General features: G+C 39.6%; 2 protein-coding genes across 9 annotated transcripts in view; one reads left to right on the top strand and one right to left on the bottom strand.

The window, feature by feature from the left end:
- Positions 1-7,509: 7,509 nt before the first annotated feature.
- RMP64 (ribonuclease MRP subunit p64) lies at positions 7,510-20,669 on the top strand. 8 transcript variants are annotated; one of them, XM_081066838.1, is made up of 9 exons: positions 7,510-7,621; positions 9,281-9,435; positions 10,843-10,922; positions 11,378-11,509; positions 11,953-12,030; positions 13,470-13,825; positions 14,149-14,210; positions 17,578-17,837; positions 20,029-20,669. In XM_081066838.1, exons 1-9 carry the CDS (start codon positions 7,519-7,521, stop codon positions 20,486-20,488), a joined length of 1,686 nt encoding a protein of 561 aa, XP_080922964.1. In that variant the 5' UTR covers positions 7,510-7,518; the 3' UTR covers positions 20,489-20,669. The 8 variants fall into 8 exon arrangements, with proteins under 8 accessions (XP_080922964.1, XP_080922969.1, XP_080922968.1 ...); XM_081066839.1 differs by lacking the exon at positions 7,510-7,621 and adding an exon at positions 7,710-8,160; XM_081066845.1 differs by lacking the exon at positions 7,510-7,621 and adding an exon at positions 7,710-8,160 and having other exon boundaries at positions 11,953-12,034.
- The window catches only part of GTPBP8 (GTP binding protein 8), a 28,923-nt gene continuing 14,890 nt past the window's right edge, over positions 8,360-22,392 (bottom strand). The window contains exon 6 of the mRNA XM_081066905.1: positions 8,360-9,179. Within this exon, the coding sequence (XP_080923031.1) occupies positions 9,143-9,179 (37 nt within the window). The 3' untranslated portion in view covers positions 8,360-9,142. The remainder of the gene's footprint in view (positions 9,180-22,392) is intronic.

The following is a 22,392-nucleotide window of genomic DNA, read 5'->3' as shown; positions in this document are numbered from 1 at the left end:
TGGGGGTGGGTGGTGGATGGGTGTGCAGATCGTAGATTATATATTCACTCCATTATTCCAACCTCCCTGAGTCTTTGGATTCCTTCTTCTACATCATACCAGGAAAATTCTAGCATCTTACTTTCATTGATTATAGGCTACAGCTGAGTTCAAGTGTCAATCAACAAAGAAAACATTTCTAGTAACTCATATGATGACCCATATCAATAGATTTGGTCTAATCCAGTTTTTTATATTCCATCCTCTTTAGTATAATAACATTAAGATCCATGGTTACTTCAGTTTCTGTCAAAAATTAGCAACATTTTGTAATATAAACTATCTCCTTCCATGTCATACTTTGTACTCCCCCCCCCCCCCAGAGCAAACAGAGATCTGACTTAAGTTATAGCTCTAGAGGTGATAAGAAGTGGTAGGGTGGGTCTTGAGGTTATTAGAGGGTCTTCATATGAGTCTCCTCAGTAACAAGAAGGCAGGCTATGCTCCAAGATTCCCAATTTTTCCCAAGCCATACTAGATAATTCCCATTCTAAGTCTCTGAGATCTTCTTACCAACCAATGTCCTGACTTTCACATACAAGACTTGTGAATTTATGAATTTAATTTAGGTTGGAATTCTGCAACCCACAGAATTAAATTTTGGGTCAAAGTCAGCCCGAAAGCTGTAAGAATAAGTAATTCTTTTAGAGCCACCACAGGAGCTCTCTGACCCTTCATGACTTGAGCTCAGAGTTAAAGGTCTGAGCTTGTCATTTTTTGTAGGCTCTCCAGTGCACTCAGAAGCAACATTGCTACTTTAGTAGTTATCTGGTCTCCTTAGGGCTCCTCTGGTCTCCAGAAGGCATTTCATTACAATCAACGTCAGTGATTAAGCATGATGTCACAGTATACCATGATTTCTTATATCCCATTTCCCCTTGGAACGGAGATCACTGCTGTGTTCATAGGTAAGGATATGGCCAAACCAATCTCAGAATCCCATTTTGAGGAGCTGTTTCCTAGGATTACTTCTCATTCCAAGTATCATATCAGTCAGTCTATTAGTAAAACAGAATCATACTAAGTATCTCACCAAAGAACATTTAATATAAAGAATTGATTAAAAAATGTTTAAGAACTGAAAAGCAAACATGCAACACTGAGGTAACACAGAGATAACTGCTGAAAGCAGTCACGTACAATTCCTGGAGCTGGGGAAACAAGGGACAGAGTTTGGGGTTATCAGAATTTCGACTTTTGGAAGGGATCTACAGAACTGGGATCCAGATAGATCTTTGAGGGCAGAACACCATCCAGTTGCTGCTACTACCTCTGAGGGGTCAACTAGTTCTGCGAGTGTGTCAAGAGGAGTCAGGGACTACAACCAACTGCCATTACCTGGGAAGAAGAGCTGTTGCCAGGCAACGTTGTAGGAAGAGAGCAAACAGGAAGGAACAAGGTCCTTCTCCCTGTCCTACTTTCCAATCTCCCTCTAGTGGTCTATATTGATATAACTACCAGCTGGCAGCAACGGTGTGGTTTTGCAGAGTTCCTGCCACAGCATCACAGAGCAAAGGAGAGAAGGGTGGGATTGAAGCAGAGAGGCCATAGGTGGATGGTCCAAAAGCATTTGTCTCTAAATATATTGGTACACACACACACGCAGACACACACACACTCCTAAGACTGTTACATACTATTGTGTCATTAAAAATTTTTTTTTTCATTAAAATAGCAACACATTTATTTCTTTCCTTTAAATAGAAAATACAAATAATCTCATAGAAGAAAAAAAGATCCATCCTACTTCTGGAAAGATAAATCATTGTTAACACATTTAGATCCTTCCAGATCTTTCTCTCAATGTGCAGATATGTATTTTTTTCATGGAATCACATTATACATACAGTTTTCTAAACTGCTTTTAAAAATGCTTTACTGTATAATCAAAAAATGCTCACATCAATACATTTGATTTATTTACAACAGTGGGTTCCAAACTGTTCCTAGGAAGTGTCTTATGAGCCACCTGAAGAGGCCTGGGTAGGAGGTCTTCATGGGAGGGCCCTACATTCTACCACGCATCCTTATCCACTGCAAGTCCACTTTTACTAATTTTTTATATTTGATTTCTATATAAGATTTTGTTGGGGGGGAAAAGAATTCTACTGCCAAAATATTAGAAAACAATTTATTAACTGTGTAAATATAATAGTTTTCATTTTCATGATGACAACAACAAAAGATAACTTTCTTATCTAAAATTTTGTCTCAAGTCCGGTAACATGGAACACCATGCTTTTTAGTCTGTCTATTTGACAGTACCTCAAATTACTTTAATATAACTTACTGGATTACTGATGAGATGGACAAGCTTTTATATATTTAATGGTCATTTGTGTCTGTGACAGTCTTTCTTTGCAGACCAGAAACTTTTAAAGCGTGGTCCTAATACCTTACTTTCTCTCTAATGTATATAGTCCACGCCTCTTCCACACCCCCCAGTCCAGGGAAGCTCTGATTTCAAATATCCACTGCTCACTGGGAACCCTGCCCTCCACTCTTGGCAATGATCACAAATCCTCCTCCACTGACAACACAGAAGCTCTCTTTCTGTGGCTCTCTCATCTATCCATTATTCCACCTAAAACATATTCATATCTAAAGCTATCTTTATTTTTCTTCCTGGCTCAGAGAACAGAGGCTTTCCGATTTTTAAGTCAACCCCTGTACCTCAGCACTTGATCCCATCACTGCTTATCTCCTCTGGGAACTGGCATGGTACCCACAAATAGCTGATGCTCAAAAACTTTTTTGAATGAATAATGTGTGTTGCTCCATCAATTCCCTCCCCTTTATCTCGGCTCCTTTCCCTTAGCCTGTATGTGTGGTCAAATAATTTCTTGTCTGTGATGATCAGTTTTATGTGTCAACTTGTCTGGGTTATAGTACCCAGTTATTTAATTAAACTGCTAACTTTTCATCTAAGATTTTGTCGAAAGCCCAGTAACATGGGACACCACACTTTTTACTCATTGTCTATTGGACAGTACCTCTAGGTGTTGCTGTAAAGGTATTCTGTACATCGGATTATCAGCTCCAATTAATTGATTTTATGTAAAGGAGATTATCCTGGGTAATTTGGGTGACTCTGATCCAATCAGTTTAAAAGACGTTAAGAATAGACCTGTTTTTTTTTCTGAAGAAAGGCAGGAGAAAGAAGAAATTCCACTTGTGGGCTGCAGCTTCAGCTCCTGCCTGAGAGTTCCCAGCCTGTCCTTCCTGGATTTCAGACTTGACTATCCAGCCCTGACAATAAAGTAAGCCAATTTCTTTCAAATTCCTTACAAATTTATTTATATTTATATACACTGGGAATGCCAAAAACATGTATACACATGACTTGTATTCATCTTTCATTAGCAGTATATATTGAGCATTACAATTTTAATAGTTTTTCCTTTCTTAAAATGTGTATACATTTTTTTGGCACCCTCTGTATGTTTATATATATATACATATATACACATATATGTTTATATATATAAAATAACATCTCCTACTAGTTATGTTTAACTGGTGGAACCATGACCAACACTCTATGCTTAAAATCAGGACAAAACAATGTTCTGCTTCATCCTGCACCTTACTGTTACCACATAAACCCTGTCTTCCCTTCTCATCGAAGCTTCTAAAAATATTACCCTATATTCACCATCTCTACTTCCTCCTTTTGCAATCACCCTCTGAGCTATAGCCCCATTTATTTATTTATCTGGTGAATTGGATATATTCTTGTGGACAGCCCATGGGCAATCTCAAACTCAATATGTCAAAAGTTACCTCACTATCCCTGCCTAAATCCAGTCTTCTTTTGAATGCCATTTCTCAAACTCAAGGCAAAGATTTGGATATCATACTAGACACAGAAATATCTACATAGTAGACATCTAAATAAGTCACACTGTCCATCTTCAGTGCCAGTATTTGAATTCAGGCTCTCATGATGTCTTCCCTCAGTTTCTGTAATAGACTCCCCTTCCTCCAGCGTCCTGTCCTTTAAATCTGTTCTCCAGTGAGGTCTTCCTCTGATGCGAGTGTAACTGCACAAGAACTTCATTTCTTTAGCGTGCATTTTGCTTTAATCCAAGCTAGCTTTGCTTTGCTGGACAGAACTGTAACTCACTTGCATTCTTTCCCCCAGATCCTCCTACCTGTTCATACGCTGTATGTCCACCCCTTTCAGTCATTAAGCCTGCAGGACATTAGGTTCTGGTCAGCGTCAACCTCACTTAAGAATAAAGCGCCAGCTCTATCACCCATGACCAAGATACCATAACCAAATCTCAAAGTAGAATAAGGTTTTTAGTCAAACAAAAATAACACTTCGGCTTCACTTACGTTTCAGCTCCAGACTCATGAAAGCATAAGAGCCCCACGGACCGCATCCCTTGGAAACCAGACCTAACGTTGCCATGACTGACACCAGGACCTGAAGCGATGATCAACTGCTCCCTGCCTTAGCCCCAGCCAATCAGTAGGGCCCACGCCTCCCGCTCCCATAGTAACCATGGTCAATGATTTTCCCCTATATAACCTGGCTGCTAGAGGCCATCTGGGAGTCAGGTGTTTGAGAACAGTATCTCACCTGTGTCTCCGGGCTTGGCAACAACTCCTTAAATAAACCTTCGCGTTCTTTGCTGCAAACTCCTGCTCGTGTCTTTTTTTTTTTTAGCTTGGATGAGTGCAGGCAAGCAGATCTTTTGAGTCCATGGTAACACAAGGTGATGGAAATCACCTGCCTGAGAATCAGTGATTCCTTTATCACCTTTGGCAGGTGCTCCCGAACTGTGACCACCATCACAAGGAACTTTTAAAAAACATAGATTGGAGGCCTACTTAGACCTAATGAATATGAATTTCCAAAGTGGTACCTGAATAATTCTACTTTTTAAAAGCTATCCAGATAATTAAGATCAGCTAGGTTCGGGAACCACTATTCTTCAGGGTAAAATCCAAATTCTGTCAATGATCTGACACCACGACTCCCAGCTTCATCCCTCAGCAGACATTATGCTCCAGCAATTCTGATCCAGCACTAGAGATTCCTCCAACCCATGCTGAATAACACCTCTTTGCCAAGAACGTCCTTCTTCCTTTATCTGCCTGGGAAAATCCTATTCATCTTTCAAAAACTCTATTCACACATCGTCTAGTCTCTTATTCAGCCAGTAAATATTGATAAACTCATGACATTGTACACAATGTGTGCCATTCTTTGTATATCAATTATACTTCAATAAAGCTGTTAAAATTTATTGAGGTCCTACTACAAGCCAGGCTCGGAGAGAAGCACTGAGATATAAAGATCAGTAAGCTATATTAGTAGTACTGCCTTCAGTAAGCTCACATGCTATTGGAAGACACATATAAATACACAAATTAATACACTGAGGTAAATTCTGCGAGAGTGTTTGGTAGGCTGAAAGATGCCTCCCCCCGAATAATATCCATATCTTAATTCCGAGAATCTATGAATATGTTAATACTACCTTACATGCACAACTGATTTTGTAGATGTGATTAAGATTCTAAGATGGGGACATTAACCTGGGTTATTTTAGTGAGCTTAATGTAATCACCAGAATCCTTTTAAGAGGGAGACAGGAAGGAGGGTGGGAGAAAGAGAAGGTAGAGGGAGATTGGAAAATGCTATGTTACTGATTTTGAAAATGGAGGATGGAGACATGAGCTAAGAAATGCAGGTGACCTCTAAAAGCTAAAAAAAGCAAGGAAGTTAATTCTCTACTAGAGCCTCCAGAAAGAACCAGCCCTGCTGGCAGTCAATACAGTGAGATTGATTTTGGACTTCTGGCCTTCAGAAATGTAATATAACTGTGTTGTTATGACTACATTTGGAATAATTTGTTACAGTAGTAATAAGAACCTAACACAGAGGCCAACAGAGAGCACTCTCGTAGTACATAGTGGGGGTTTCTGTATTAACTTAAGGAGTGGGGGTGGAATGTTCAGAAAGAATTACCAGAGGGTATGACACCAGAGCTAAGGAAGGGAAATTGTGTTTCAGGAGGATGGTCCAGGTAGAGGAATTAGTGAGCGCAAGGCACACATAGAGAGCATGGGAAGTGTTTCAATAAGGCAGTACCACTTATACTAAACATTAGAAATAATATCAACAATATCAATTCTGGTAAGAGTAAATGTTTGTATGCCAGGCACAGTTCTAAAGCACTTGACAACTCTGTGAGGTAGACTATTATTATCTTCATTTTGCTTATAGGGATACCAAGGTTTGGAGGAGTTAAGTAACTTTCTCGAGATCTGAATCAGTAAACGGGCAGAGTTATAATCAGAACCTTGGCAATGTGTCTTCAAAACTCACTGCCTCTCCAATGTACCACTGGAGGAGCCTTAAGTATTTAAGTAAGATGGCAGCAGTGTGGCTGATAATAAATGAACTATTAGAAAGATAATAATGAGGTGAGGATCAGCAGAGCTTGGGATAGTCTTCTCTAGGATACTAAGAATGGGATTGATAGAAAGTCAGCAGACTTCCAAGTTTCTTCCATGTGATAGCACGGTTTTGCTAGTGTTGAAGATTGTCATGAGGGGGGTCATGCAGGGTCTCTGGTCCCGCTCCCCGCATAAGAACGCAGGATATGGTGAGGCCAATATGGAACACCCACGGAGCCATAGATGGGGAGTCATAGGACTACAGTCTCGCTGGCGGCTGGGCTGGAGACACAGGAAACAGGAGCCACACTATCTGCAACCTGCCATCAGCTTCTCTGCCAACCAACCCCACTTGCTAACTGCAATCCACGCTTGCTAGCTCAGCCACAGCAGTTATATTAGTGGCTAATGGCTAACTGGTAACAGCCGACGGCCATCTACTACCCAAGCCAGCACTTTTCCACGTGAGGCCGAGAGCCTGGAAACTGCTCTCTTGGACTCTGTCCCCACAATAGTGGACACTTCCTTGACTATCTCAAATTAAATCACTCCTGTGTTACAAATTCCACTCTGCATACGCTTCTTCGTTTTATTTCTTTTTCCCCCGTCAAGTCTGAGGCAGAGTTGGGGGTGCATGCACCAACTCAACTCTGAGCCTCATTTTCAGTATCTGCAAAATGACTATAAAATGCCTATTAAGTACTGGTTGTGTCTCAGAATACCCCGTGGGGAAACATAAATAAAATTCAGATTCCTCGCCCCATCTGAGATTCTGATTGAGTAGTACCCGCGTGGAGCTTTTCCCAAAACCCTTTCCCAGGTGATTCCGATACACGTCCAGTCTTGGTAATTCGGGGTGGACGACAGTCTGGGTCCTCCCCAGTCCACTGTATTGGGCCCGCGCTTCCGTGAAGGACCCGCCCCCTCGCCCCGCCCCCGGCCCCGCCCAGGCCCACCCAGGCCCACCCCTTGCCCTCTTCCACCCCCAGATGTCTCACGCCCCCTTCGTTGGTTCCCTGGTCACGCCCAGTTCCGCTTTTCCCAGTCCCTCCCCCGCCTCCTAAGATGGCTGTGGTGCTGCCGGGCCCGGAGCCCTGGAACCGCGTGAGGATCCCTAAGGCGGGGAACCGCAGCGCAGTCACAGTACAGAACCCCAACACGGCCCTGCGTGAGTGAGGCGCCCCGCGACCGCGGCAGCCGTTTGGGCGGTGGCGTCAGGCCGGGGCCGGCGCATGTGCGCGGGGGCGGGACTTCCTGAGCCCGCGGGGCTCTGGGAAGGGGCGCGGTACTGGCCGAGGCAGAGGGGCTTGGGCTCCTGGGTTTGCCAGGGAGTCTTGCGGGGCCTGTGGCCTCGCAGCCCCTCCTTGAACCCATGTGCCTACCGCAGGGCCTGGCTGGAGCGAGCAGGGCCCAAAGCCCAGCCCCACGCCGGGCTCGGGGAGACAGGCGGACGCAGCTGGCATCAGGGAGCAGTGCTGCTGGGGAAGCCTGTGCCCACCGTGGCCGCCAGGAGCCCTGTTTACCTTGTCGGTTTCCCCAGCGCTGCCTCTGAAGAGCTGGGGGGAGACACTGAGGCACGCTGGGCTTCAGCCGCGACCCCTCGGGGCCTCTGGTTCCTCATTTGTAAAATGGGGCTAGGCCTCCCTACCCATCACCGCTTGTCAGGATCTAACTGATGTTATTCAGGGGAGAGTGCTTTTAAACTAGGCAAGTGTTTTACGAGTGTGCATGATGGTATTAGCGCCTTTAGGCAGGAGGGCGAAGTCGTTAGGGGTCTGGCTCGGGAGTCACATCGCCTGGGATTGAATCCGGGCTCTTCCTTTGCTGAAACTTTTCTAACCTTTCTGTCCCTCAGCTCATTTTCAAATGGGGATAAAAAGAGTACCTGCTTCATAGGGCGATTTTTGAGGAATGAAAGAGTTAATGTGATAGGAAAAGCATTTGGAGTAGTGCCTGATAAGGTAACTAATCACCTAAATGATCGTTATTAACATTAAATACTTATAACCTATCTAATCACATCCTCTTCCCCATCCAACCATCCTATGCAGTTTACAGGTTATCTTCCTTCTTCCTCTGTTCAAAGAGTCCTTAACAAGATTCCTGTTAGGTGTGCAAATTCACCACCTCACCGCCCCATTCCCAAAGCAGCCCATTCTGGCTTCAGATAGTTCGGACAGAAGAAAGTTCTCCATGTTGTGTAGAAATCTGCCGTTGTGTTACCTCCATCTAGGAGGCTAGTTCTTTCCTCAGAGCCACACAGAACACTTGAACTCCATCTTTTACTTCTTAGCTGTTCCGACTTGGAAACTGTTATATCATGCTTTTCACCCTGTGTTCAGTCTGACTTCCATCAAGTAATGTAATTTCTAGTTGGTTTCTCTTAATGTATTGTCTTAAAATGGTACCCAACTACGGTATCTTTGACTTTGAAGAGCATGAATGTATCCATTCTGCCTTGCTTATGTGCATAAGAAAATGGGGATTTAGAGAAGTATACAACAGGTGCTGAACCTTCAGGGTACTTAAGGTATACGTGTATACCAAATGACCGCAAATTATTCATATGAAAGATTAAAATCATGGTGAAATGTGATGTGAAGATATACCTACTTGTTTAACATTCTCTTGATTTCCGGACTTATGTCACCACTTTCCAACTTCTTACATACTTAGAATCATTATGTCCTTACAGTTGACTGATTATGTTCATTTGTTCTTGATTCCTTTAAAACAAATAAGGAAGGATGCTTTTTTCAGTGTATTTTTATATAATATACTTAATGTAGAAAAACATTTTAAGTCGTATTGAACTTCTCTGCTTCAGACCTTTGCATTGCAGCTGTAATGAAAGAATGCTGTCTTGTTACCTTGTCACTGAAGAGCCAAACCTTAGATGCAGAAACGGATGTTTTATGTGCTGTCCTTTACAGCAATCACAACAGAATGGGCCGCCACAAGCCCCATTTGGCCCTCAAACAGGTAAGGAGGAGCCCTTGTTTAAAACTCAACATGTTTACTTGATGGAGATCACATTACCACTTAATATTTTGTTATTTATGGAAATTCAGTAAATACTCTTATAGGTCTTCAGTTCAGTTGCATGTGGGCTTTCATTTTTTCTTTTTTGGAAAGCATTTCAAAAAACAATTTGTTTAGAAAAGAACTATGTTTAATTCCTTCCCAGTCTTCTTTTTAGTTGGTAATTTTTATGAAAAGTTTTCTTCATTATACACAATCTATAATAAATTACAGTGCCTTTGCCTAGTTCAAAGATACAGTGATTTGATCAAGACAAAGTGTTGGATTAAGAAATAATTTCCTGGGCATAATCAAAATCCTAAAATCATAAAAAGAACAAAGTGGTGGTATATTTATGGTGGGGTAATATATATCTAATCGGTAATATATTAGAGTAAATGGGTATGTAACAAGTTGTATAAAGTGGTTTCATGTAATTTTTGGAGTTTAAGACAGCATCGGGCCCTGCATTTTAGGGACTACACCATACAGCAGATCCTCCTAAGCTGGGTTCTTTATATGAATATTCATTGACTCATTTTATTAATTCTGCAAGTATTTTTTGTAGCTTCCTATGTGTTAGACACTGCTTGGTGGCTAGGTATACAGGGGGTAAAAAAGACAGTTTTTAATCTCATAGATTCATGCTCTCTGGTTAATTTCCTACCCGCATTACTAAAGGCAAAAGAGATGAAGATTTCTTCAAAAAAGATCTAGGATCATAGTCTTTCCCTAAGTTTTCTTCTCTGGGCAGTTTTGATCTCCTTCTGAGTCTTACTCCAAAACCAAACTTAGATTGAACATGTTTCTCCTACTGGTTTCCAAGTTGTGAATCATTATCCAGTCAGAAAAATTTGGTGTTCCATTTTCTCTGTTTCTTCCTTTTATGTAGCTCTGCCATCCAATTGATGAGTCAAAACTTTCTCTGCATCTAGTCCCTTCTTTTAGTTCTGGCATCTTCTTTTTTTAGACCTTGTCAATTTTAATTGTCTTGCTATCCTGATCTTTCCTCCTCCAATCTTTACTACACTCTGGCATACTCTATAAACCAAAATCAGATTAATCATCCTAAAACACAGCTTTGGTTTTTAATAGTTCTCCATTGTATCCTGGATAAAGACCAGACCTCTTAGCCTGGCTTACAAGATGCTCCTGATTTGTTTAGCTGGATAAACTTTAAAATTTTAACCAGAAGCAATTGCTTTGGGTCATGGATTTCTTTACCCTTAAAAAAAAAAAAAATGGTATTCTGTGGCATTCAGTGTATTTCCATACTTTGAAATTTTGGACCTCTTTGCTTTCCTGGTCACATCAGTGGCCTTGTCTTTATTATATGTGTAGGAATTTAAGCTAGTCTTCCCTTTTCAGGTTGAACAATGTTTAAAACGTTTGAAAAACATGAATTTGGACGGTTCAATTCAAGATTTGTCTGAGTTGTTTTCTTCCAAGTAAGTGGTTCAGTTGCTTTGTGATGGGCTTTGTGGTGGGTTGGAAACCCAGTGTCTTGCAAGCTTGCTTGTCTTTCTCTAGTATGTATTATCCTAAGGGCACTGACAGAAATTCTTAGAAACTAAACCTTAGAAACTAAATTTAATAATGAGAGTTCTCCCTGTGGACTTTTTTCTGCTTGGTGTTGGAATGTAACTATACTTCAGCTATACAAATTTTCTTTTAATAAGGGGCACCTAGTATTTGTGGTAATCTACCTTTTTGGCTTCTGGAAGGACTGGCGTGAATTGAAATCTAGATCATGATAGATTATATTGAAGCATCAGTGTCGATCAACTTCAGTGAGCATTATTGGGCATAAGTACCTCGAACTGAGCTTAAAGCAGGTCTGCACTTGGAAACTATATAAGTGCTTCATATTTAATAATGAAAGTACTTTTCTATTTTTGTCAAGTGAAAAGCTGCCTGTAACCACCAACACATGTGTCATCCCCAGCCAACCAGTGGTGGAACTGGTGTTAATGAAGATTTTGGGAGCCTGCAAATTGTTACTTCGCTTGTTGGACTGTTGCTGCAAGACATTTCTGTATCCTTGAATCAACTGAAATACCTTCTTCTGAATTGGAATTGTTTGGAAAAATTTAGTAGTGATTCTGTGTGAAAGCTATAGGGTCTGTAGGAATTATATATAACTTATGAGAATTCTTAAAATTTTGCTTCTTGGCTTCCTCCCAGGAATTGCCTAATACAACCATTGCCAAAGATTGCTTGTCTCTCTCTAGTATGTGTTTTCCTAAGGGCACTGACAGAAATTCATAATCTTAGAAACTAAACTTTCGAAACTAAACTTATGAGAGCTCTAGCAGAGTGTATATTACTTTTTGTTTTGTTTCCATGACTTAAATAGAATGTTTTAAGGCTTTAATTCCTTTAAGAAAATTCTATTTCCAGTCTAGTTCTTTCATAAGTGTAACTTACAGAATCCAAATTACTTTGGTTTTGTTTTCCAACTTAAACTTGATTATCCAGGTTGACTGTGAAACATCTAGGTTTGCAAGAATTCATTATTTTAAACCTTGTGATGGTTGGGCTGGTGAGCAGATTATGGTATGTATGTACACACCTTTGAAATCTTTCATTTCTTCTCCATCTCTAACTCAGCGTAGGATTCTCATTGGTTTTCATATTTTCCCAGAGATGCTGAAGTTGCGGGAGTTTCGTTTCTTTATTTGATCAGAGTTTATTTGGGGGTGGACTGGGAAGCTAAATGCTGATGGTTATGTCAAAAGATTAGACTTTAAATCTGAAGCCAAGAGATCACCTCAACACTAAACGATTAAGCAAATGAATGCCTAAGATTAGCAACTGGAATAAAAATATGGTAGCTAATCATACAGTAATTGGCCCATTTAAAATGAAGGTGTTGCTGGGCAGGCTGTATCACTTGATTTTTCTGCCTCTGTTTCTTCTTTTTTTTACAAGTAGAATTGCTGCATTGAAGGATAAATGAAATTAAAAAAAATTTTTTTACTGGGGAATATTGGGGAACAGCGTGCCTCTCCAGGGGCCATCAGCTCCAAGTTGTTGTTCCTCAATCCAGCCGCAGAGGGCGCAGCTAAGCTCCAAGTCCAGTCACCATTTTCAATCTTCAGTTGCAGGGGTTGCAGCCCACCATCCCATGTAGGAACTGAACCATCAACCTGTTACGAGCTCACGCTCTAACCAACTGAGCCATCCGGCCGCCATAATGGCAGTGACCTTCATTATGTGCTCTAGATTCTTTTCTGCCACCTGCTTTTTGAGGCATAGTTAGTTGATGTCAAGAACACTGGTAATAGTGGCAAACCAAAGAGACCTGCTCTTGCATCTCTCAGTATATATTGTGAAACTTATTTGATGGATAATTGGACTCGGAATCTGTCCATATTTGGAAGGAGACCTGTTTTGGGCCATTTTACACAATTGGGATGATTAGCTCTAATTTGAATTAAAATTAAAACAAAATTTTGTCTTTGGAGATTAAAAATCTTGCTTTGAGGTCTTAACCTGGATATCTCAAATACTATTTCCAATCATCTTGTTTTTTATTCTGCTTATTCTTAGAGGTAACAATGTTAAAATTACTAATCATATTTTAAAATGTCAGTCATTACTTTTTTCTATAATGAAAATAACTTTAATTTTTGCTGATCACAACAATACATGCTTATTTTAAGAAATTTTAAAACATAGAAAAAATGTGAAGCTGAAATCTACGTAAAATCTCACCACTTAAACAAAACCACACTTTAGATTTTGATGCACATCCTTTGAGATAGATTTCCGTATAGTACTTTATTTGGTTTTAAGTAGCATTTTGTTTGAACTTGTATTTTTCTGTTAGAGCTGAACTAATGTGGCTGTTTGCAAATATGTTCTATAATGTTGTTTAATCTGTAGTGGCAGATTGATAGGCATTTATTTTCAGCTTTGAATTGTTAGGGTTATTATGTGATCTGCAAATTGTAATTACCGGCTAACTCATGAGCTCCTATTTCTTTCTCTAGGGTTCTCTATAAAGGTGTTTTAAAAAGGCTGGTTTCTTTATATGAGCCATTGTTTGGATTGCTTCAAGAGGTCTCTAGGATTCAACCATTGCCTTACTTCAAAGATTTTACCTTTCCTTCTGATATTGTTGAATTTTTGGGACTGCCCTATTTTGAGGTCTTTCAGAAAAAAATGCCTACAGCTTTTGCAGCTAAAGGAGTAAGTAAATTGTTAAATAAACTGTTTTTAACAAAAGAGCAATCACCAAGCTGCAGTGAAGAAACTTTACTTAGAATTTCCAACAAAGCCAAACAAATGAAGACCAGTGTACAGAGTAATGTGGATCTTGGACAGCCAGTAAAGAAAATCGTCAAAGGTAAAATGCTTTGATATAATAGCACATACTCTTTTTAAAAAAACAAAAACTTGAAATTACAAGATAATTATGGATTGTAGAGAAAGAAATTCCTCATCTCCTTAATTTAGCTCATATTATCTTTAGAGAGGTATGATAATACCTGTGTTTTCTAAGCTTGAGCATTTAAAGTTGTTTGCTTCTATTGTTGCTTTATAGTTCTGTGCTTGTTTCCTTTACTTATTTTGTAGTAATTTGGCAGGAAATACGGTCATGCATGTAAGAATTTGCTGATTTGAAATAGTATGCCTAAGTTTTTGAATTTGATCTTTTCATCTCTACAGAAAAGTCATCAGAATTTGATGTGAGGGCTTTCTGCAAACAGCTGAAACACAAAGCTCTTCAGGTTTGGCTTATTTTGATATAGCTTATGATTTTTGCTGACGTATAGAGTAGATGCCAGTTACCAAGGACAGAGATTTAATCTTTTGTTTTTAAACCTAGTGTAGCAGCAAGGGGCTACGTTTTAAGTGGCCACAGAGTTTGGGTGTCGAACATGCATTCGCAATGCACACTGAGACGGAGTTGAGGCAGCAAAACACTGTTTATTAAGTGAGGCAATAAGTAAGATAGACAGAATAAAGCAAAGTAAGACAAACAGCATCACCCTTTGTTTCCAGGGCGCGGGGCAACCAAGACAGCGTCTTGGCTTCAGGTGTGTCCAGCGAGCGTCCCCATCGGAGATTTTCTACTAGAGGTCCCCCAGGACACTAATTATATAGGGTTTTTCCCAATAGATTACCAGTCGGGAAAGAATGCTAGGCCATAGCGATTACAATCAGCAAGCATGGGGACAATGAATCACAAGTTTCAGGGTAATTATCTAGGGTAGAAGGCAGGGGACATGATTCTGGCAGTTTCACAATGTACATGAGGTTACTATGGCCACAGGGCAACTTACATGATCCTATTCGTGCGTTCCGCTGGCAGGTCAGCTATTGTTCAACCAGGGGGGCTGGCAAGGCCTTCCTGAGTTTACTTCTGCTGACTGGGGAGTCAATGTCTGGGTGCCACCTGGACAGAGCGTTCCCCTGACGCAGTAAGTGGAAGGCACAAAGGGGCACCTAACTCACATTGTATTTACTTTACACCTAGCTATAAGCTTAATGCCATCTTAGTTCTCAGTCTGTGCTTCTGAATGAATAGAAGCACCAAGGGATTTGAGGGAATCCAGTTAATTGACTTAAAAGAATGCCTTCAGAAATATTTTACTAAAGAGTTTTGCTAGAATTTTAAAGGATCCATTATTGGTGTGGATTGTACTGTAGCTTAAGAGTATGGACTCTGCAATCAGACATAAATGGTTTGAGTCCTGGCTTTGGTTTGTACTAGCTCTGTGTGACCGTGTGTGAGCTTCTTGACCTGTCCATACTTCTGTTTCCTAATAATAGTATGTACCTCAGAGGGTTGTGCCAATTTTAATGCATAGAAAGTATTCAGTGCAGAGTCAGGAGTATGGTAGGCACTTAATTGGTGTTAGATGTTATTAGCTACTTTCATCATCATCATCACCATCATCCTCATCTTTTGTCACGAAGCTGCTAGTTCCTTCTTCCTGTTAGGGTTCAAGCTTTAACATGATTCCTCTTCTTAATCAGTGTCTGTAAATTCTGTGTGTTCTGGACCTAACAACAGCTAAGTATGTCAGTGTCACCTTCTTTCATCTACTTCTGTTACCCTCTTTTCTCAAAATTGTTTTTTTTTTTTTTTTTTTTGGTTTTGTTCAGGGGTTCTTTCATTCTATTTAAGAATTCTTAATCATTTCTAATAAGTCAGAGTACTTTCTTGAACGTTTATAAGAATTTCAGTTTGCATTTACATTATAAACATCCATGAGTTTCAAGGGAGGAATAATAATAATAGCTAATTCATACTGATATTGCATTTACTCTTTGCCAGGTGTTGTTTGAAACACTTTATATTAATATATGTTAACTCACATAATTATCGCACAAGTTCTATGAGATAGGTGCTATTATTACTGTTTTCATATTTCAGATGAGAAAATAAGAGGCGTAGAAAGGACAAGAACTTGCTCAGGCCACACAGCAAATACAGGACATAGCTGGGATTTGAACACAGGCAGTTTTTTCAGTTTGTTCTTTGCCATTATGCCAATCTCCAAAATAGTTTTGTCAACTCTGTTTTAAGAACTATGGCTCTCTGTGACCCTTGAAACTTCTGCAGTCCGTCCGCCTGTTTTTAGGTTTTGGTCAGCACCCCTCTTATCCCTGACTAATCACTACCACATTTTTTTTTTTTTTTTATTAATTTTATTGGGGTGACAATTGTTAGTAAATTTACATAGATTTCAGGTGTACAATTCTGTATTACATCGTCTATAAATCCCATTGTGTGTTCCACCACCCAGAGTCAGTTCTCCTTCCATCACCATATATTTGATCCCCTTTACCCTCATCACCCACCCCCCACCCCCTTACCCTCTGGTAACCACTAAATTATTGTCTGTGTCTATGAGTTTTTGTTTCTCATTTGTTTGTCTTGTTCTTTTTGGTTTATATACCACATATCAGTGAAATCATAGGGTTCTCTGCTTTTTCTGTCTGACTAATTTCACTTAGCATTATTCTCTCGAGATCCATCCATGTTGTCACAAATGCTCCTATATCATCTTTCCTTAACGCCGAATAGTATTCCATTGTGTATATGTACCACAACTTCTTTATCCATTCATCTATCGAAGGACATTTTGGTTGTTTCCATGTCTTGGCCACCGTAAACAAAGCTGCAATGAACATTGGCGTACACGTGTCTCTATAGAGAAATGCTTTTATATTTTTGGGGTAGATACCCAGGAGAGCGATTGCTGGGTCATATGGTAATTCTATTCGTAATTTCTTGAGGAACCTCCACACTGCCTTCCATAGCGGCTGCACCAGTCTGCATTCCCACCAACAGTGCACTACCACATTTTTAGCAATTAGTACTAATATACTTAGCTCGCTTGTAGGCCAGACTTATTTTACTGATCACCAAAGTATTGAGAGGTCTTTACTTTTACATTTTCCACTTTTTTATTTCTTGAGAGTAAGAAATTTGGAAGAAGGAAGGTAAGCTTTGAATGAAGGATGGAAGCAGTCTTTTGTAGGAGGAATATTTTCATAAACAGTAAAAGCTGGTAAAATTAAAACTTGACTTGATACATAAGGATGGCGTGAAGAGACAAAGGTACCACATGAAAAGATGGTTGCATTGGAATTGGAAATGTGCTCAGTTAACCGTTTTTGATATATGTTCAGCAATCATCCCTGTTTTCACATTTTCAGCAACATTTATGAACTGAGGAGGGTGATTCAGGGTATAGAAATAAGAAACAAGTTGTGGTAGTTTAGTAGTAGTGAGGAAAAGGGCTCTTCATTGGTTTTTACCCACAAGAAAGGCTTTGATCAATATTTAAACGTGGAGTTTTATTCTTGTGTATGCTAAATAGATATTGTTAGAATATTTACATTGTTTCCTGTGTACAACTGAATTCAGCGATAGATGGGATCTCTTGTAGCAGAGGGGAAAAACTTGTGTTAGAGTAGTGGATAAAAAAATTAAGTTTTTTAAGACAAAAGGAAAGCACAGTAAGCTAGAAAAAGTTTTTCTTTTAAAAATTTTGACAGTCTGTGAGTCATCATTTCTCTGTTGTCATTTATTACAAGTCAGTAACAAATCCAATATATTTTTCTCACTTTTCCATATTTCAGGAGGCCAGCTTTGAGTTTAAAGGTTCTCAGTCCCAACTAAATGCAACCAAACGTTCTTCTCAGAAAGCAATAGGAACTCCCTGTGTCAAGAGTTTTGTGCAAAGATTCCAAGAAGCTGAGACTTTCATACAACTTTCTGAAGAAATCCAAATGGCAATTCTGTGGTGCAGGAGCAAAAAACTCAAGGCTCAGGCTTCCTTCCTGGGCAACAAACTTCTTAAAAGTAACCGGCTTAAACACGTGGAAGCTCAAGGTTATAGGTAGGTATATTACAAAAATTACATTTTTTTCTGTTGTCTTTTAGGGCAAAAGTATACATATTCAAGTCAGCTTTCTTTAAAATGGTTTGTCCAGTAGACTGAGGGGGGCTAAAAGTGGGATCTGCTCAAACTGCAGTTTTGTTTGCTGCTTTTGTTGGGCAAAGCTCTCTCACTGGAACAGAGTAAACTTGGTTAATTGGATTTATACTCTTCACCACCATTCTATCCATTCATTCAGAAGCATCGGGAGTGTGTGGGGACACAACCCTGTGTAACACAGACCTAATCCTCACAGAGCTCTAGCTTTAGCAGGAAAGACGGCCATTCCGTTCATGGCTTCAGTGCAGCAGGATGAGTATATGAGAGCAGAAGCAGGCGCCTGCCTCCTGCAGGGGCACACACCGCACTCCGGGTCAGCGTCAGGTTTGTGCACAGGAGCTAGATTCTCTATGTATTGATTTCTTCCTTTACTCTGATTCTTACATTCATAGAAATGCTTAAGGATGGTCATCTTTGATTGTGAGCCAGTCAGTATATTGCTTGAAACAACACATGAAGTTAGATACTTTAGGGTTTTATATTTTTATTAAAAAAGAATAACAGCTGCCCATGGTAACAATTCCAGCACAAATGGCTATAAAGATCCTTATTCCTCCTTCACAGAGACAGTCATTCTGACCAGTTTTTTCTTCTTGTATCCTTCAAGAAATATTCTGCGCGTCCATCATAATTTCTTATCTATAGTTATAGACATGTATCTATCTATTCAGAGCTCTATAATGGTTCCCATGGATGAATCACTGTCTAAAATTTGTCAAATTTTGTTTTAAAGTTTATGGAAAAGATACTCCCATTTTAGTAAATTTGATATATAGTGAGGGTTTTGTAACAAGTTTTGATTAAAAGTTGTGGGAGAAGTTCAGTATTTCTAAGGAATGAATTGCTGGGTTTTTATATTGGGGTCCCTTAAGGCCTATAGCCATTTAAAAGGGATCTGATGGAGAGAGTTTTCTGTTCAAGATTGGGTTTCAAGTCAGGGGTAAATGAGGCAGAGATGATAATCATTAAAAGTTAATGAGAAGGATAGCAAACTGGTGTTTATTTGGTTAAACCTTTATTTTGTGCCCCACAAAACACAGTCCTCTTTCATACTACTTTGTTTTGCTGTTCCAGTAATATATTTGTAGAACATTTCAAATGTACTTAGTGTCCACAATAACTAGGGGGTAGGCAGTATTATTACAGATGAGGAAGTGAGGATTTTGCTTAGGATGGTAGAGACCTAGAACTCAGTTCAGATCCTGATTCTTCTGTTTTCATTCTTTTATTTACATTTCAGTTGGGAGATACACCTACCCTCTCCCCACTTAAAAATCACTTAATTAAGGCAAGAACAGTTTTGAAACAGAGAGTATGAATTATTAACATTAGAATGTGTTTCCACAAAGTTCTGTGTTCGTTTAAAAAGAGGGGAAAGTGTTGGAGTAGGAAGTACAGACCCATGCTAATCTTTTGAGATCTGAAGGTCAGTGAGGCAGTTAGCAAGGTACCGATGTACCTTGTGGCAATGTACCTGATCCAGAAGCAAACTCCTAAAGTAATCAGCGCACTTGAAGATGATACACGACTCACACATTGGTTAGCTTAAGGCTGTCAGTATGTCTGTGCCAGAAGCCCTGTCTTCTCATTCTTATATAAACTCCCTCTTCACTTTCATTCTTTTTTCCTTGTTCATTTCCTGCTGCAACATGAAGTTATGTATCCAGAAATGGACTAATGCACCCTCGCAGATTTTTTCCTATTTGTCATATATCCTCTCCCCAGTTCCATTCCTATTGAATTATGAATAGTCTGATTAGCAATTACCAGGAAAAAGTTCTGGTACAAAAGTATGGAGGTGTCTGACCATTCAGGTACCTTGCTAGGCAGTTGTGGGAGCTATTTTACTTGGAGAACATAATGGGAACACATTTGCATACACCCTGAGGGGAGTTGTGCTCTGAAAACATAGGTTTGGTTTGAAGCTCCTATTTCCTTATCTTTTGTTATGATTCTGGGGTTGTACATAGGCATAGGACTTGTAGATAAATTATACATTTTCTATATGAAGTTGGTAAAAAGGAGACAAGTTTTTGAGAATGTTTTCTGTATTTTAAGAATCTCAAGATTTTCCTTTCTCTCCTCTTTCAAGTTTGCCCAAGAAACTAGAGTGCATAAAAACGTCTATTTGCAACTGCCTTCTTCGTGGCTCAGGTAGCAAAACTTCAAAGCATCATCTGAGACAAAGAAGATCACAGAATAAATTTTCACTGAGACAGAGAAAACCACAGAGAAAACTGCAGTCAACTCTTTTAAAGGAAATTCAGGCCCCCGCCAGGACTCAGAGCGCAACAGATGCCAGTAAACAGAGACTCTCAGACCATGCAGTTCACAGAACTAATCTCGTCCCTAACAGTACGCAGCACTTGAGTAGCAGAGGCTCAAATCCTGTTTTACAAACTAAGGAGAAACCAATTCATGAGAATCTTACAGGAAGCAATGAAAATGAAACGGATTCATGGACAATGATGCAAATAAGCAAACGTAATATATTAGGAACCATTAAGGAGACAGATGACATTGATGACATTTTTGCTTTAATGGGTGTTTAGATGCTCCTATGTTTGACTTTTAAGTGGGTAGCAACCTAGTCCAGTGTTCTTCTGCTGTTTTAAGTGGAACTCCTGAGGTCTGGGAAGATATGCAAGTAGCAGGTGGATTCAGGAGTGCAACATTGATTTAGTGTAACATTGTACAGCAGTTCATTTCAGTTCAATAAACATTTATAGTAGCTTTGTGTCATTTAATCGACAAGTATTTGACTATTAAATTTTTTACTTTGACTACGTGCCAGAAAAATCTACCAAGTCCCGTCCTTGAAAAGCAGAGGTAATCTCTTGATTGAAGCTGGTAGGTCCCTGAAAAACTGAGTAATTTTATGACTTACAAGGAGATTAAGCCTTGAATAATTAGGTTTCCAAAAACCTATTCTGTGCTTTCAGGTAAATGGGGAGTGGGGGTGAGGAATAGCCATGAAGCACCTCAAAGGCTACTTTGGCCTTACTGGCTCTGTTGCAGGTAAGTCCACTTCTGAACACCGAGGTTTATAGCTCTCATGATTGTGCTGTCTTGCTTATCTATTAGAACTGATCATCAAAGGAACTCAAAAGTTTAGCCACTAATTATATTACCAGGGACTCGTCACAACCATTATTTTATTTGTTCACCTTACCTCATGGAAGGCCATATTAAAATGCTTTTGGAATTCTCCAAAAATTTGTGGGGGTTTTTTCGTTTTTTAGAGGGTGCGAGTGACTGACTGCAAAAAGGACATAAGGTGACTTACGGTTGTACGTGAAATACAACAGGATAACAAAGTAGAAGTAGGTGAGAAAGTTAAGTGAAAAAATAAACCTAGGAGACACAAAATAGACCCAGGAATGAGGCTAAACACATTTTATAACGTGCTCATGCTATCGTGATATTTGTGTGTTGCTTGTACAATTGCTCCGAGGGCAAATCCTATGTATTTTCAAATGATACGAAGTTTGAAGTTACATTTCAAATGTTCTAGCTTACTAGAATTAGGTTAAGGAACTATTTGTTAAGTTTTTATGTTAATTTAGATTCGTAGAAAAAGAAAACGGTGCCCTAGTATATAGTACATCCTTTTCTTCAGCCATCCTACCATTTTCTCTTCTTTCTATTCTTTAGCGGGCTTTGTTCATTTTGTCTGCTTTCTGCCCTTTCCCTCTTACCATTACTAGTGGTTCTTCAACTTTAGATTGAGAATCACCTAGTGGGTTGTTCAAAAATATAGATTCCCAGGCCCTTCCAAAGACATTGATAAACATGGCCAGTGGATGGACCCAGAAGTCTGCATTTTTAACAAGGATCCCAGGTGATTTTGATGCAAGTAACCCAAAACGTAGTTAAACACTTGTTTAGGTTCCTTTCCTGAAGGCTAAACATCTCGATTTAATTCAGAGTTCTTAATCAATCTCAAGTGACTTCCTTGTTTTTATTTCTCCTAGCTTCCTACCAAGTGGTAGTAGTTCCTTAGTGCCTTAAAACATGGATAGTACCAAGGAGATCTCATTCATGACAAGTCTAGAAATAGCTATCAGATTCTAAGACTTAAGGTCCAGTTTTGCTTCTGCGTTTGTTTTGCACATGACTCCACTGAGTCAGTTTCCTTGGGCTTAGGTTCCTCCATCCAAAGTGGCATTGTTCAAGAATCATAAACTTCTACAGTTGAAAGAGACTGGATATACTCCCTCATTGGAAAAACCAGAGTGGTTCAGTGATTTGTCTAAGGAGGGAAGTCTATAAAGCCCTGATTGCTATACTATACTACTACTTATACTATATTACTATAAGCCTAGCATTTTTTTCTATTTCATTAATGTTCCTTTGGAGTGTGTTCTTTTTTCACCTTGTGCCCCTTACAATAATGGGAAAGATGGTAAAAAGCTTCACATGTGTCCACAAAATTAATTTATAAGGAATGTAGTAG

Source organism: Rhinolophus hipposideros (assembly GCF_964194185.1).
Source record: "Rhinolophus hipposideros genome assembly, chromosome: 2".
NCBI lineage: Eukaryota > Metazoa > Chordata > Mammalia > Chiroptera > Rhinolophidae > Rhinolophus > Rhinolophus hipposideros.
The sequence above is the reverse complement of the archived record's forward strand: the minus strand, read 5'-3'. Positions and strand labels throughout refer to the sequence as shown.

Coding starts and splice junctions, on each gene's coding strand:
- RMP64 (XM_081066838.1), top strand. CDS start 7,519: ATGGCTGTGGTGCTGCCGGGCCCGGAGCCCTGGAACCGCGTGAGGATC. Junction 12,031..13,469: donor GGGCTGGTGAGCAGATTATG/GTATGTATGTAC, acceptor TTCTTTCTCTAG/GGTTCTCTATAAAGGTGTTT. Junction 17,838..20,028: donor GTGGAAGCTCAAGGTTATAG/GTAGGTATATTA, acceptor TCCTCTTTCAAG/TTTGCCCAAGAAACTAGAGT.